This window comes from Plasmodium gonderi (genome assembly GCF_002157705.1).
Source record: "Plasmodium gonderi DNA, contig: Chr06, whole genome shotgun sequence".
In the NCBI taxonomy this organism is placed as follows: domain Eukaryota; phylum Apicomplexa; class Aconoidasida; order Haemosporida; family Plasmodiidae; genus Plasmodium; species Plasmodium gonderi.
Genome location: NW_021628931.1, coordinates 617,672 through 633,371, shown reverse-complemented (window position 1 = coordinate 633,371; position 15,700 = coordinate 617,672). Strand labels below are relative to the sequence as shown.

The 15,700-nt window shown below is 32.4% G+C and overlaps 3 protein-coding genes across 3 annotated transcripts; 1 reads left to right on the top strand and 2 right to left on the bottom strand.

Annotated features, from left to right (window-relative positions):
- Positions 1–1,654: 1,654 nt before the first annotated feature.
- PGO_061150 (hypothetical protein) lies at positions 1,655–7,255 on the top strand (the record flags this gene model as incomplete). The annotated part of the gene is made up of 1 exon (XM_028686758.1): positions 1,655–7,255. The coding sequence occupies one exon, from the start codon at positions 1,655–1,657 to the stop codon at positions 7,253–7,255; it is 5,601 nt and encodes a 1,866-aa protein (XP_028542559.1).
- A 1,174-nt stretch (positions 7,256–8,429) lies between these two features.
- PGO_061140 (biotin--[acetyl-CoA-carboxylase] synthetase) lies at positions 8,430–9,287 on the bottom strand (the record flags this gene model as incomplete). The annotated part of the gene is made up of 1 exon (XM_028686757.1): positions 8,430–9,287. The coding sequence occupies one exon, from the start codon at positions 9,285–9,287 to the stop codon at positions 8,430–8,432; it is 858 nt and encodes a 285-aa protein (XP_028542558.1).
- Positions 9,288–11,106: 1,819 nt separating this feature from the next.
- PGO_061130 (40S ribosomal protein S2) lies at positions 11,107–12,324 on the bottom strand (the record flags this gene model as incomplete). Its single annotated transcript, XM_028686756.1, has 2 exons — positions 11,107–11,835; positions 12,262–12,324. 2 exons carry the CDS (start codon positions 12,322–12,324, stop codon positions 11,107–11,109), a joined length of 792 nt encoding a protein of 263 aa, XP_028542557.1.
- Positions 12,325–15,700: the final 3,376 nt, after the last annotated feature.

Here is a 15,700-nt window from a genome sequence, read left to right as displayed (position 1 = left end):
ACCTTTTTTTTTTTTTTTTTTTTTTTTGAAACGTTTATCTGAATCAGATCTGTCGCTTCAACTTTTTCAAGTGGCTTTACTAGAGATAAAGATGCTACATTTCAGGGAAATGTTCCTTAATTGTTGCTGTATGGGGCTTTTATACATCAATCTGAATTTTTTTTTTTTTTTTTTTTTTTTTTTTTTTTTTTTTTTTTTTTTTTCCCTTTTTTTTTTTTTCATTTTTTTTGTTTTTTTTTTTTTCTCTTTCTTTCTTTTTTTTTTTGATTTTGATTTTTTTTTTTTTTTTTTTTTTTTGTTTTTTTTTTTTTTTTTTTTTTTTTTTTTTTTTTTTTTTTTTTTTTTTTTTTTTTTTTTGTTCTTCTTCACCTTTTTGTTTATACATCAAAACAATTTGCATATAGGTTCTCCCTTTTTGTTGCTTTTGAATTTATCGTGATGTTGGATTTTTCTCTGGTAGCAGCCAACACATATACAATTCCAAGTAACTAACGTGTGAAGATATCTTTCCTCCCCCTGACATTATATGCGCTTGTGTATGATACATTGCAAATTCAATCTACATTCATTTTTCGCACAAAATGTGTGCATGCAGATAAGCATTGTAATATATCTCTGCATATTACATATATATGTGTAAACGCACATGTAAACGTACATGTAAATATATGTACATGCACATGTGATGAAGCTTTTATTACGCAGCCTTCCAGATACTGTAACATATATTTTTTTTTTTTTTTCTGGCTAACAGGTAAAAACTATAGCATACATCGGGTTACACTAATTTAAGAAGTTTTTTATTTCGGAATTTTAATTTAATAATACAATTCTGTTCTTTCATCTACATGTGTGTAAATATATATATATTTTTTTTTATTATAAATATTATTTATTTTATTAAAGTGCGTCTGTCACAGTGTTGTGTATATTTTTTTTTTTTTTTTTACCCATTTTGCACCAACCTACCTGAACAAAAAGAGGTGCAATCGGGAAAAATCGCTCTACAGTTGTTTTTTTTGGGTTCATTGACCTACACATGCGTACACAAGCGCGTATTTAGATATATGCACTTATGTACCTACGTACATACGTACATACGTACATATAGATCTACCCACATACACATGCATGTATGGAAAAGGAGAGACACGTGTAAGAATACTGCACAAGTGAAGCAAAAAAAAAAAAAAAAAAAAAAAAAACAGTCTCGAAGCTGTGGAGGTATTTACGAATTGTTTGTTTCAGAGGCAAAAAAAAAAAAAAAAAAATTAAATATCAGTCTAAGCAGCTTCAGCATTATTCACACTGATGCATGCATCTGATTGCAGTTGTAGAATTAATTTCCTCTTTTTATTTATCTGTTTTTATATTTGAAACGTGAATGTAATCGAGAAGACACACTTTCTCCAGTAGAGTGCACCAATAGTTGAATCTTTTCCCCTCTCCTCATTACTCTTTATGGGATCAGAGAGTACATTCAAGGTTTTCCCAGTTTGATAAGGAGTTCTTGCATCGTACAGACTCCCAACATACCTGAGTTCTTATGCATAGGTGTAGATATACACAAAAAAAACACGCACACACATATACATATATATACTTATATATTTCCACTTGGAATTGACACCCACTTGGAATAATCTGCAGACTAATGAACCACGAGTCGAGAACCCAAAAGAAGACACACCCAGAAATAGATTTAATACAGATTGACATGGGGAAAAATAAGTGTTCAGATGAAGGGTCGAAATATTCAGCTAATCTGGATATGGCAAACGGTGTAGATGCTCTGGATATGGCAAACACCAATGAAGCACCACTTTTGAAATCACTAAATAATGTGACGTGTGAAAATTTGGAAAAACAAAATTCATTGCATAATCCTGTGTCCATGCAAATGGAAGTAGGAACTGTAAAGTGCAACAATGCGAGTGATGTAACAAACATGGATGAATTTACCGTTTTAATGGAATTTCATGAAGGACACATGACAGGAACGTTTTCCCCAAACAGGAACCAGAAAAATGGACATAACAGAAGTGAACAATCAAATGGGTTCCAAAATGGACAACCAGTAGAAGAGGATCACATTTTAAACTCGTGTAACAGAAATTTCCTTGCAGGTCCTGACCCAAGTAAGGAAAATCAAGTGGAAAATTTGGATAGCGAAGTTTATACAGAAGCCCCAGAATTGGAGAACAAGAAAATAGAAGAAGAACGGATACATATTATGAAGTGTGAAAATGTAAAAAGAAATGATGATGTAAATGATTGTGTCTATTCATTAGAAAATTCCAATTGCATTGATGAAGGTTATTCCCTCAATAGACATATCGAAAAACAATTTTTCTTAGGGAAAAGTAATTCAAATTGTTTGCATTGCTCATCAGGATTAATTCACCCATCCATTAAACACTTTTTGAATGATTCTAAGCGAGAAGAAAAGGGTAGATCTTTTACATTTAATGACGTAAACAAAACAATGAACAACTTTGGAACTATGGAAATACACCCCCTTCGCACGTATGATGAAAATTGCTACAACTTCAACAACTGTGACAACTTCAACAACTGTGACAACTTCAACAACTGTGACAACTTCAACAACTGTGACAACTTCAACAACTGTGACAACTTCTGCAACTATGACAACTTCTGCAACTATGACAACTTCTGCAACTATGACAACTTCTGCAATTATGAATACGTGGATGCAAAATCCTCTTCTCTATCAAATTGTGTATCGAAGGAGGGAACAAATGATTACAGCATGAAATTTGATACGCTGGATGAAGACAGGATACATAGTGGATTTCCAAATGAGGATTGTTTTTTTTTTTCTACATGTATGACAAAGTCAGATAGATGTGGTAGTAGCAGTTTTCCCCAACCTGATTCCACCGCTGAAAGAAAAGGAAATTTTTATGCACCACACAGTTTGTGGAATTATGGAGATAACAAAATGGATTGTCATGAGAAAGGTGAGGTCGATCATAAGAATAGAAATAGAAAGAGCGATAGAAATAGTGATGGGAATAGCGATAAGGGCAACAATAAAGTAAAGCGTAAGGGTGGGCATGGGGACAAGCACAAGGAGGGTGAATCGCATGTGGAAGAAACGTTGAAAATGCTAACGAAGATGACTCCTAGATCTTTTGTACATTCCACATGGAAGCTCATAGATGAAGACACATTGTTTCTAAATGAAGTGAATTATTTGTATGGAAAAAATAAGAATCCATCATGTGATGGGCACTCAGTGGTAGGATCTATCTGTAAACATGAACCCATTATTCCCGTCTCATTTCCTTTATACAATCAAAAAAGAGAAGTAAATGTTAAGGAGGATAACCCATATGATTTACCATCTCTTGGGGACATGCATATAAATAATACAAACATTGTGAGAAGACAAAATGAGAATTTGGAGAAATATATAAAAGAAAAAATAAGTGAATCATCCCAAATGGAAGATTTTCAAAATAAGGATTCAAACGGATTACGCATGCAAAAGAAATTGAGGATTCCCCTTGACAATGGTAAAGAGGAACTGTTTCATAGAAATGATACAATTCAATCAAGAATTGGCAATTTAAAAATCCGTACTAGAACCAATCATACAGAATTAAGTGCCTCAAATATACAAGTTGAAGAAAAAGTAAACTTACAAATCTGTGATCTTTTGGGATATCCTCCTTATGTTACTGCTTCTAACAACCAAAATGATAATCCATTGGAGGAGGCAAGAGTGGAAAGGAGGAGGCCACAAGTGGAGTCCCAACATGAACTCATCAGTGCATCTAATGACGAATCAGAACTGACATTTGAAGATAAAGAAATGTCAAATATATATTTCCATAATGGGATTGCACATCCATTCGAAAAAGAGATAATAAAAACATGCTCTTCGTCCGAAAAAGAAAATTCTGAGAAAAAACAAAATTTAATTAAATGTGAAAAAATAAATTGGGAAGATAAATGGGAAAAACAAATTCAAAATGTACAAGTAGAAGAAAAAAGCAAGAACAAATATTTCATTAAAATAGAGAATATATTTGAGACCTGCAATGGTGAAGAAGTAGTAGAAAAAGAAGAAGAAGAAGTAGTAGAAGAAGACGAAGAAGTAGTAGAAGAAGACGAAGAAGTAGAAGAAGAAGAAGTAGTAGTAGACGACGGAGTAAGGCAACGTGATTCCAAGATGGACGTCTCTAAGTTAATGTTGTGTGACGAAAAAAGTGAAATTATTCCATTAGAGAAAGAAAATAACGAATCAGAAAATAATTATTTAATTGCTCATCCGCTTATCAGGAACAGTGTGAAAAGACACGCCTTTAAACAGCGCACTTTATTAGATCATAACAATGTTGCAGGGAATAGGGAAAAAAATAATTTTCCTCCATTGAACACTAGCGTGAGTTCAACGTGCGATGAGAATCTTCTAAAAATTGCAAGTGATCGATCTAATATATCTCATGATAAATGGGTGGATTCTCACACAATACAAAAAAGAAGTGTCAATTTGAATCAGGATATGCAAATTGTTGGAAGAACCGAGAACATCTCGAGAATACTGAGGAAGCGAAGTGTGTCGTTTGGACATCTCACTGATGATATAGAAACACAAGAAAGAAATCTGTTTAATGAACTCCACCCATGTGACAGAGAACGAAAAGAGAGGGAAAAATTGAATCACTGTTCAAGCATACAGCATGTGAGTAGAAGTGGAAATCAATGGAAGCCCTACCAAATTAACAAGGGTACAGAAAAAAAAAATGGAATGCATAGAAACGAGTTGACATATATGCAAGGATTATTTGCAAGTCCATATCTCAATGAGGAAAGTGAAAAAAATGAAATTGGGAAATCTGAAATAAAATCTAAAAAGACATCTGTTCAGTATAGTAAGGATAATAACAAAATTGAAGAAAATTCCCATGCAGGATTTGTCACGCTTAGTGGTTCATCTGCCTCTAAAACAACATCTTCTTCTCTGTATGAAAAGAACAACTTGGATGAGAAAAGCATGGCTCTTTTTGATATCACTTCGAAAGTGAAGGATGATTATTCTCTTCATAGGTCCGTCTACAAAAGCCGTGGACATATGTATAATGAGAAGATGCACTCGAGAATGAAGAATGCAAGGAACTTGCCAGACTTGTTTCATTTGCGAAGCACGAATAATAAAAACAATGTTAATCTGCTGAAGTATTTTAAACTTAATTTCGAATGGGGGAAGCATACAAAAAGTAGTAACATGCGTAGATTTGTAGGAAGTATTGCAGGTAATGAAAGCTTTGGAAATATCTCGCATGGTGGAGGTATTGGAAGTAACAGGGTTGTGGAAAACCGCTCCGAAGTGGCAAAGAGTAACTTTTTTGAATCCGTTGATGCATTTTTTCACAATTTCAAAAATAGTGATAGAACAGTAAAGGGGGACAAATGTCGCCACGTTCCATTTTTGCTTAACACTGCAGGGTACAATTTCAACGATAATATTTTTCAGAACAGAGAGAAGTTGGGGAACAAGAACAGAAGCGAGTCAAATCATGAGAGACCCTTCAAGGCGAGCAGCAATTGGGGCAGCAATTGGGGAAGCAATCAGAGTAGAAGCATGAGAGCTGCTGAACCTGGCCAGCTAGCAAACACACACAACATGCACAGCACATCCAACACACACAATGGAAGCATTACAACCACAACCACTACAACAACTACTACAACTACGACAACTACAACTCTGAATGCATCAGACCAAGGTGTAAATAGAGGCGTGCCTGAAAGTCATAATGGAGTCCAGTGCAATGATAATGTGGTTACCACAACAAATAACAATTGCACGAATAGAGTAGGCTGCGACGAGAGGAACAAAAACTGTTTTTTCAGGAGAGGGAATGACGTGCGAATGTACACAGAGAATAAAAGATTAAGGAACGGAGATAGTTACAATAGATGTGATAATTCTTGGGAAGAAAATACTGATAGAGAAATTGTTTCGATGAAGTATGGAGAAATGGAAGGGATAAAAACAGTTGCACGTACATTAAACCTTAATGAAGAAAAGAAAAATGTACAAAGAGAGGAAATAAAAGAAAAAGACCCATTAGAGAACGAAATAAAAGAAAAAGACCCATTAGAGAACGAAATAAAAGAAAAAGACCCATTAGAGAACGAAATAAAAGAAAAGGATCCGTTAGAGAATGAAAACATAATTTTAACAATTCAGTGGAACATTAAAAAGATATCTCTGCTGTGTTCAAGCGAAAATTATTTTGTCGTTTCACCAGAATTTAAAACAGAAACATTAATAAATGAATTTTTTATCTTATTAAATATAAATAACGATTTGAATTTTTTATGGGACAGCTCCTTTGGTCTTTTATTTTCATACACAGGATTTTGCGACATTGTTTTTTCAGTAGCATGTGGAATTTACGAAAAAAAATATTGCTCCTATGATTTTTCTAGTTTGCCATGGTTTGGTTTTAAAAATTGGGGAATTTTAAAAAATTGCATGCACAATGATATCATTTCTGTAAAAGTTGACATTCACGAGATAAAGAAAAAGAATCTTCTCAAAGATATCTTTCTGACTAATGTCATACCTTCCATGAGGAGCGACAATGGTAATTCTCATTTTCACGAGGCTCCTGTAGTATCCACGAATGAAAATCAAGATATCTCTACTCCTACTTTGACCGGGTACAGATTTCCAGATTCTTATGGAAAGCATTCAAGTTATCCCAGTAGTATGCATTTTAAGCGAAGTTCCAAATTCTTTTCATCTCACAATGCTCCTACGCATCCAAAGGAAGAAGAGAACGTTTGTGAGACACTTGTTACATCCAATGTAAAAAGAAAACAGCTAAATTACTCTCAGATGAACACCACACAAAGAAGTGCGAATTCCTGGGATTCAACATTTTCGAATCATCACATGGTGAGAAGTCACAAAGAAAATATCTCCACCATACACAGGGATATGTTTTACAACATTATGAACAAAAATTCATATGCACAAAAAATTGGTGCATCATCTACTATCATTGATAAGCAACAAAGAAATGGACACTTTCAGAAGTATAAGACACACCAAAAGAGACACACGTACGATGGATTGCAAATAATTGGAAATGAAGGCACAGTTGCAAGTGGAACGACAGGACAAGTAGTACCCTTAACCAACTCATTTAGAAGAGGGAGGGTTTTCCCAAGGGATCAAGAGGTGGCTTCCGCACAGACCAAGCACCCATAAGAGCTGAAGTTCATACGAGTTGAAGTCCAAACGAGTTGAAGTTCATACGAGTTGAAGTCCAAACGAGTTGAAGTTCATACGAGTTGAAGCCCACACGAGTTGAAGTTCATACGAGTTGAAGTTCATACGAGTTGAAGTCCATATCAAAGAAACATTCGTGTGCTTACTTCCCGCAAGCGAGGAACATCATGCTAGACCCACCTCAGTCGATAAAATGTACATGCCAACTTGAAAAAAAAAACACCAATCAATGACATATATCTATTTTTCAAAAAAAGAAAAAACTGTAAAAATTATTAAATTCCAAATGATACATGGAACAGTCAATGATGTTTCTATTTAGGAAGCAGTTGTAGCGTGTTTTATTCATATTTCTCTTATATCAAATGTCCCACCCCCACCCACTTTAGTTTGAATTTTTTTTTTTTTTTTTTCTACACGAACTCACAAATATGCCGAGAGTGATTGAAATAATCTTAAATCACGCAAAGAGGAAAAAGCATACATATAATTTTACACTGCTACACTGATAGACTGCTACAATGATAGACAAATATGTTCCACTTTTGTATCCATTGTATCTTACACACGAATAATTGCAGTGAGGAAGGGATATATTTCCATTTCTTTGTGATTATTCACGTATATTATTTTCTTCTGATCCACCATATGAACATTTTAACATTTGCATTTAATATGATGATGAATGGATGCATGTATGCGTGAATCATCACGTCAGTTTAATATCCTCCTTTCGAAATTGCATTCCGAGTCGCAAAATCGACAATTTTCCATGGAGTGTGAACAAGTTGGTGAATATTCTTCAGTTTTGTAGGCATAAACTGAAATATCTTTTTTGTGCAATAGTAAAAAAAAAAAAAAAGGGAAGCAAATGGAGTAAAATAACATAAGTAGCATGTGCAAAGTAACATAAATGAAAGTGCAAAAATAACGGCATAGTGTAAGTGTCAGGCCAATTTGGACAGATCGGAAAATCCTTTGTTTATTTGGTATTGAGTCTCAAATGAAGAGATAAATAAGTTGGAGGTCTTCTCTCCCTTTTTTTTTTTTTTTTTTTTTTTTTTTTTCCTGATCCATATGACTGTACATTATCTATTTGATGTTCAGAATTTGTTTATGGGAAAAGAGAATACACCTGTGTATGCTCGTTTTGTCATTCGTCGAATAGACGCAAATGACCAATGTTGATATTCACAATTTCGTTTTCCTCTCTTAACAATATTATAGAACCATCATTTCGAAGTCCTTTGAGTTGGCCATCAATGACTTGATTATCCATATCGATGATAACTTTTTTATCTTTATATAAAAGTCTTGGGGTTATATAATCTAAGAAATAAGAAAATCCATCTGTACGTAATTTTCCAAGTGCCGAATGTAAATTTTCAATAAATTTTTCTGTTACTTCTTCTACTGATGGAACCAAAGCCGGGTTTTGAAAGTCGCGTTCTAGTTCTTTTTCAACTGATGTATAATTGTTCTTTAGAATATTCCCTTCATCTTTTAAGTGTAAATTAATACCTGTACCAATCATTATACATACGTAAGATCTTAACAAGGATGGACAATCATCCAGATGATATAAATTGATTAGACAACCGGATATTTTTTTTTGATTTACCAATACATCATTAATCCATTTAATTTGAGTGATTAAATGAAAATATTCCAAAGTTTTACTTACTGCAACAGTAGAAGTTTGCGCTAAGTACTTGACTTTATCTAAATCTTCTCTCTTCCACAAAATAACACATGTAGTAAAAACATTCCCCCTTTCAGATACCCAAACTCTATCTTCATTTTTTTTAGTATCTCTAGTTCCAATTCCGTTTGTCTGATCATTACAACTAACAACGATCATATTTTTGTCGTCTCTTAAATCTCCATTTTGCATGAATTGTTTCATGTTCCTCCTGCAATATAATTGCGTCGAATCTAGAACATCAAAGTGTAGGCGAAGTACTTTAAGTTCCGAGTACCTTTTTTTGAAAACTACATTTGGTTCCTTCATCTTGGCAAAATTTTTCTGAATTCTAGGTTTATCCTTTTCTCTTCTCCCCCCCCCTCTACACACACTTTTTTTTTTTTTTTTTTTTGTTTTTACCTATATTTTTTACTTCTCTTTCTGTGTTTTGTTCTGTTTTGGGGGAAAAAAAAGAACGTGGGAAATCCGTTGTCCCTCTTTATTTTATTCTACTTTTTTATTTTTTTTTTTTTTTTTCTACATTTATTATATTATTATTTTTTTTTTTTTTTTTATTTCTTTTCCTCTATCTTTAACAGGATAAGTTGTGATGGGTTGTCAGTGTAAAAAGGTTCTCTACACTGAAGAGTGTCCTTTTACAATCATTTTTTTTGTTTGATTCGTGGAGACCTATGCATGTTTTTTCTCCTCCGCTCTTTCGTTCCTTCTCTCTTTCGTTCCTTCTCTCTTTCGTTTTTTATGCTGTTTCACTTTTTTTAACACACTTACGTGCACACTTTTTTTTCAGGTGTGCATAAATTTCATACATTTCCAATTTTTTTTTTTTTTTTTCCACATGTGGTAGATCGTTTTATGTGGTTGCGTAACGTCGTTTCACTCGCGCGAAGGGAGTTAAAAGGGCATTCATGTAGAATTATTTTTTCTTTTTTCTCACTTCCCCCCTCCATATTTTACTATATTTTGTTGCCTATTTTTTTTTCCCTTTTTCCTTTTTGTAGGATTTTACATTTTTCAGCGTGAACATAGGACTAGCTAAAAATTGGGAATACCTAAAACAGCAAACACACTTTGACTATACATAATTTTCTTTCACCAAATTTCGGACAAAATTCATTCTACATACAGGTGAAGAAGGAATGAACGAAGGAAACGAAGGGAATACACTTGCCCTCAGTTGTGCCTATTCGACTGGGGCCTTGAGTAGATGTAATACACACATGTGGAACACGTGACAGTGGTGCCCTTTACATTTCAGAGAATTATTTGTATTTTTTTTATTTCCTGACCCTGCAAGGTGTTTTTTTTTTTTTTTTTTTTTTTTTTACCTAACCCTGCAAGGTGTTTTTTTTTTTTTTTTTTTTTTTTTTTCCTAACCCTTCAAGGTTTTTTTTTTTTTTTTTTTTTTTTTTTTACCTAACCCTGCAAGGTGTTTTTTTTTTTTTTTTCTTACTATGTTCATCCTCTTTTCCAACATACACAACACTTTTTTCACAAATATGGAAAATTAGAAGGGAACCAAAATATGCAAAAAATTGGCATTCTATTTCGCACTTATAAGAATGATTATATGTTTATGTTAATCATATGTTAAGCGTGTTTGCTTTCTCTTATGTGCATAAAAAGCTAATTGGAACTTTTATAAGATAATATTTATGTTTATTTTTAGTTACACTACGTAAATGTGTACATGTATATGTGTACATATATATGTAATATACATGTGGTTTGTGTTGCTAATTAAAAAAAAAAAAAAAAAAAAAATCGAATATACGTGGGGAAAATAAAATGTAATAATAAATTGATATATACTAATAAAGCACATTAACGTAAACATGTATGTATGTATATATATATATATATATATATATGTATGACAAGCTATGCACAACTGTGCGGCTTCGTAAACGCGTAGCTAATGTTTCGGGGTTTCTAACAAGAGTCAATTCAGTATCGCATGTATGTCGTGACTTCATAACTGAATTCGCTCAGATATGGCATATACAAGTTCTTTTATTGGACAAGGATGTTTGGTTTGCACAGGAAAAGGAAATGTATACACATACATTTACTACATTCACTTTCTTATATCCAATATGAGGAGGGGGATTTTACTTTTATCATCCTGTTACCATTCATCAGCGGCAATTGGATTTTTCCACTCCTCATTGGCATTATCATTCCATTCTTCCTTCTTATTCCATTCTTCATATGGAGCATCTGTTGCAAGTTGGTTTTCAGCCAAATGAGGAGCTGCAGGAGTAGATTCCTCGATTGCAAGATTTTTTAATTCAAATTGTTCAGGATCTCTCCATAAGAACATGTCGACCATAACCTTCCAAGGTTTAGATCTGGGTAAGGTTCCTTTCAGATATAGAACTTCTTGTGCTAACAGCCAATACATAAGTGCAATGGATTCCTTTCCTTTATTGTTACATGGGATGGCTATATCTACATGTTCTAATGGTGAATCTGAATCACATAATGCAATGACCGGTATGTTTGCATATGCTGATTCTTTAACTGACTGTGCATCTGTTCTTGGATCTGTTACAATTAATAATCTTGGTTCCGTAAATTTTTGAATAATTTGATTTGTTAACATACCAGGTGTCCATCTTCCCGCAATTGCTTGAGCACCTGTGTATTGTGCAAACTTTAAAACAGCCCTACTTCCAAATGGTCTAGCTGATACTACAACAACATCTGCTGGATTGTTAATTGCTACAATAATTCTTGCAGCTAGCTGTAACTTCTCGTAAGTTTTAGCCAAATTTATTATATGCACACCGTCCTTTGCTCTTGTATACACATACCTTTTCATTTTATTTTCTAAGTTCTTTGTTCCAATATGAACCTAGTGATGAAAGAAGAACGTTACACATATTCACAAGTAGTTCATGTAGAGGTGCCCATTTAATAATAATGTGCTTATGTGTATACTTTCACACACGTTTGCAAAAAGATACGCTTCAATCGATATTCTTGTAAATGAATACCCCATCTAATGATTCAAGCGAATATACACCCATGGGTCGTTGGGGGATATTTAAAAAATATCCATATCCCCGGTCCCCCCCCCCCCCTTCTCTCACATTTCAATTCCAACACCAAAAAAAAAAAAAAAAAAAAAAAAAAAAAAAAAAAAAAGGGGGATTTTTAAAAAAAACCCATACCCCCGGCCCCCCCCCCCCCTTCTCTCACATTTCACACCCAAAAAAAAAAAAAAAAAAAAAAAAAAAATTAAAAAAATGAATAAAATAAAAAGATCATATGGACTTACCTTGCAAATAAGCATTTTGGCAATGCTTTCCTCCTTGGGGGATTGCACTTTCTTACTTGTCATTTTTGCTTTTAAATTTTTTCGTATGAAAAAAAAAGGTTTTTATATATCTGGAGATTTATTTTTAGTACTTAAATTTTTATTGGTTTAAAGGTTACTTTTTAGCAAACTAAATGTTTTTTTTTTTTTTTTTTTTCTTCTTTTTTATGCGATTTGGGATTATCTCTACATTCCTGAATAAATACATATACATGTATATATATTTGTGTTGTGTTAATGTTTATTATGTATAACTGTTTTTTTGTGCATAAATTTTTAGAACGTTAAAGAGCTACTTCCATTTTATTTTATATTTTTTTCTCTTCTGAAAATGTGGATATTTGTAAATTGTTACATTCAAATTTGGTTTGTTTAGCTTAAAGCGGGTTAAACTGTTTTTTTTTTTTTTTTTTTTTTTTTATTATTCCTTATGAGATTTTCACAATAATTTACCTAAACATTTGTAAAACCGATATATGATATATCTTTTATTTTTTTTTTTTTTTTTCTGCTTCTTTTTATAATTATATTTTACCGTACTTCTGTGTAGTCCCTTCAAATCGGGTTTACATGTACAGCATTTTATATATTGCTTAAATGTGAAAAATAAAGGGAGAAAAATATATATATATATATATATATATATATATATATATACATATAATATACATGTTGAACAGACATTTGAAATGAAAGGGGAAGGGGTGGGTTAATTTGAAATGTCATCAAAAAAAGCACGGAAATAATAATGAAAGGGTAAGGTTTAATTATGATGCTCTATCTTAACATATATCATGAGTAGCAATAAATAAATAAAAAAAAAAAAATGTGTTAAAATAACTGCACTACGCTTGCTTTTTATTATCCCCCCTCCCCTTCTGCAATGTAATGAAAATTTTTAACCGACACAACAATATAAAGGAAAATTTTTTGTTGTGTATGCTGCTTCTAATGGGGTATAGATGGATGGATTGGTCATTATGTATGATGAATTTTAGTTACGTGTCACTTAAATTTTATTCTGAAAACAAGATTTATAAAACATATAGAATGAGAATGCTTTAAGAGGAGTTGGGTGCGTTAGCTTAGTAAGGCTTACACAAACTTCGCCAACATAGTACATATACATATATATATATATATATATATATACATACTCTGTCATTGTTTCTTCCTCCAATTTACGCCCATATGCATGGTAAAACAGTGTTCACCTAGTGTTACGCACGAATATTAATTATATTATGCTTATACAAATGCTGAGAAAGGTTTAGGGAATTCCTGCACTTTTTCTTCTTCTTTTTTTTCTTTTTGGGGAGAATGGAAAAACGGGTTTATCTTTTTCTTCACCTTTGGCAAACACGCTTGAATAATGATGCTAGAGTGAAATAAAGCGACAAATTTGCGAAAAAATTACGCTGCCACAAGCACAAGCACAAATATATATATGTACATAATTGCACTTGCCGTTTATGACTCCTTATCCCCCTTAGAACTTTTTTGCAAATGTTATGGTATCATTTGAAAATTTTTATAGATCATTATTTTTTTATTTTTTTTTACATTTCACGAAGGAAAATTAAGGGTATACTCTGCCCCCTCCAATTCTGCACGCACACACAAAACACCTGTGGCAACAAAAACACTTATTATTATGAGAGTTGTATATTCTACATGTATCATTCATTTTTGTTTTCTCTTCTTCATTTTTTTAAAATTAATTGGGTGTGCGAAATGCATATTGTGCTATCGACGTAAATATTTATGTAACGCAAAATAGGTATCTCTTCGAAAAGCACCAATGAAAAATCCAAATTTAGCTGCACTCAGGAAAATACGCGAATTTGTATGTATACACATATACATACATATGTACATTTCTACGAACGTATCACTTTTCATTTTATTGCACATCTCACAGTTCACCTATTAGAACTGGCACAATAAAACCCTGGTGCATATGTGAATATATTTTTCACCTTACCTAATATCCATGGGGTTTAGTCCATACATTTGGTAGACTACAAAATCATGTTTTCACGTCTGTCCATACGAACATGTAAAACGTGAACTTATGCATATAGAAAGATTGATAAGTAGATAAGCAGATAGGTAGATATAGAAAAGTTAGAACAGAAAGAAGCAGTTCCGAATATTCCATAATGAAAAAAACAAAAAAAAAAAAAAAAACTTCACTGTTATAGCTTTTATTTGCCTTTAATATTTACTGTAAAAAAGGGGTTTAAAAACGCCAAAACAGTAATTTAGAAAAATATTTTCTTTTACGCAGCTTAGATCATTTGGAGTGGAGTTATAACAGATGTTTTGCGCAACCTCAATAGTTACATTCAAGTGAAAGATTGAAATTCTTCTCTTCTCTTATCTTCTCTTATCTTCTCTTATCTTCTCTTAACTTCTCTTCTTTTTTTTTTTTTTTTTTTACAAATGTGGTCAATTCTGACATGGTCATATTGGTATGATATTAAGGACACTAATAACAGAAGCAAAAGTAGTCTTAATTTTATCTCATAGATAATTATTAAGACAAAGTGTCTTTAACCCCCAATTGATCTATTCATAAGGAGTTTTTATTTTATGGCATTTTGAATTTTTATTTAAGAAGATTTGCACATTAACGGAATATTTGAAATATATATTAAAAAAAAAAAAAAAAAAAAAAAAAAAAGGGTCATAAAATATGCCTGTATAAAATAGTTGTTCACACTAGTTGCGTGTACCATATTTGTATCACATTTTTCTGGACAGAATTTAACTTAAAAAAATGTGGCATTTTTCACACAAAAAAAATTCGGTTATTGACATCAACAAATCATCTCTACATGAGGGGAATAAAAATGGGATGAAAACATAAACTGTAACAAGCTAAACAGGAGGTTAAAAAATGGAAAAAAAAATAAAAAAAGTTGGGTTCTCAGCGCGCACATAATTCTGCTTTATTATATACACATAAGTATACACATTATTAGCACTTTGAAAAAATTCCCTCATCGTGCAATATTCGAACGCACAGTTGTTTCATCTTTTTAAGATCATATATAATATGTAGTAATGTGCCAGTAGTTTGGCCCTTGATAAAAATTAAAACGACATCTTTCGTTCTGTCTTTGAGGGAGTGAAAAAATTGAAGTTACCATTTATTATGTGATCGAGATCATGCAAATGTGTCAAGGAAGAAATAAAAAAAAAAAAAAAAAAACCCACTGTAAATGAGTATTCATTATACAAGCGAATGTAAATATAATTAAGCATCATGTATATGTGCCCCTTTCTTGCCTTCCAGGATGCCTGTTTTGTAAATATATATATATATTTTTGTTTTTTCAATTAACTACTAAACTTAACCTTTTTTTAAAAAAAAACACACTTCAAAATTTTGAAC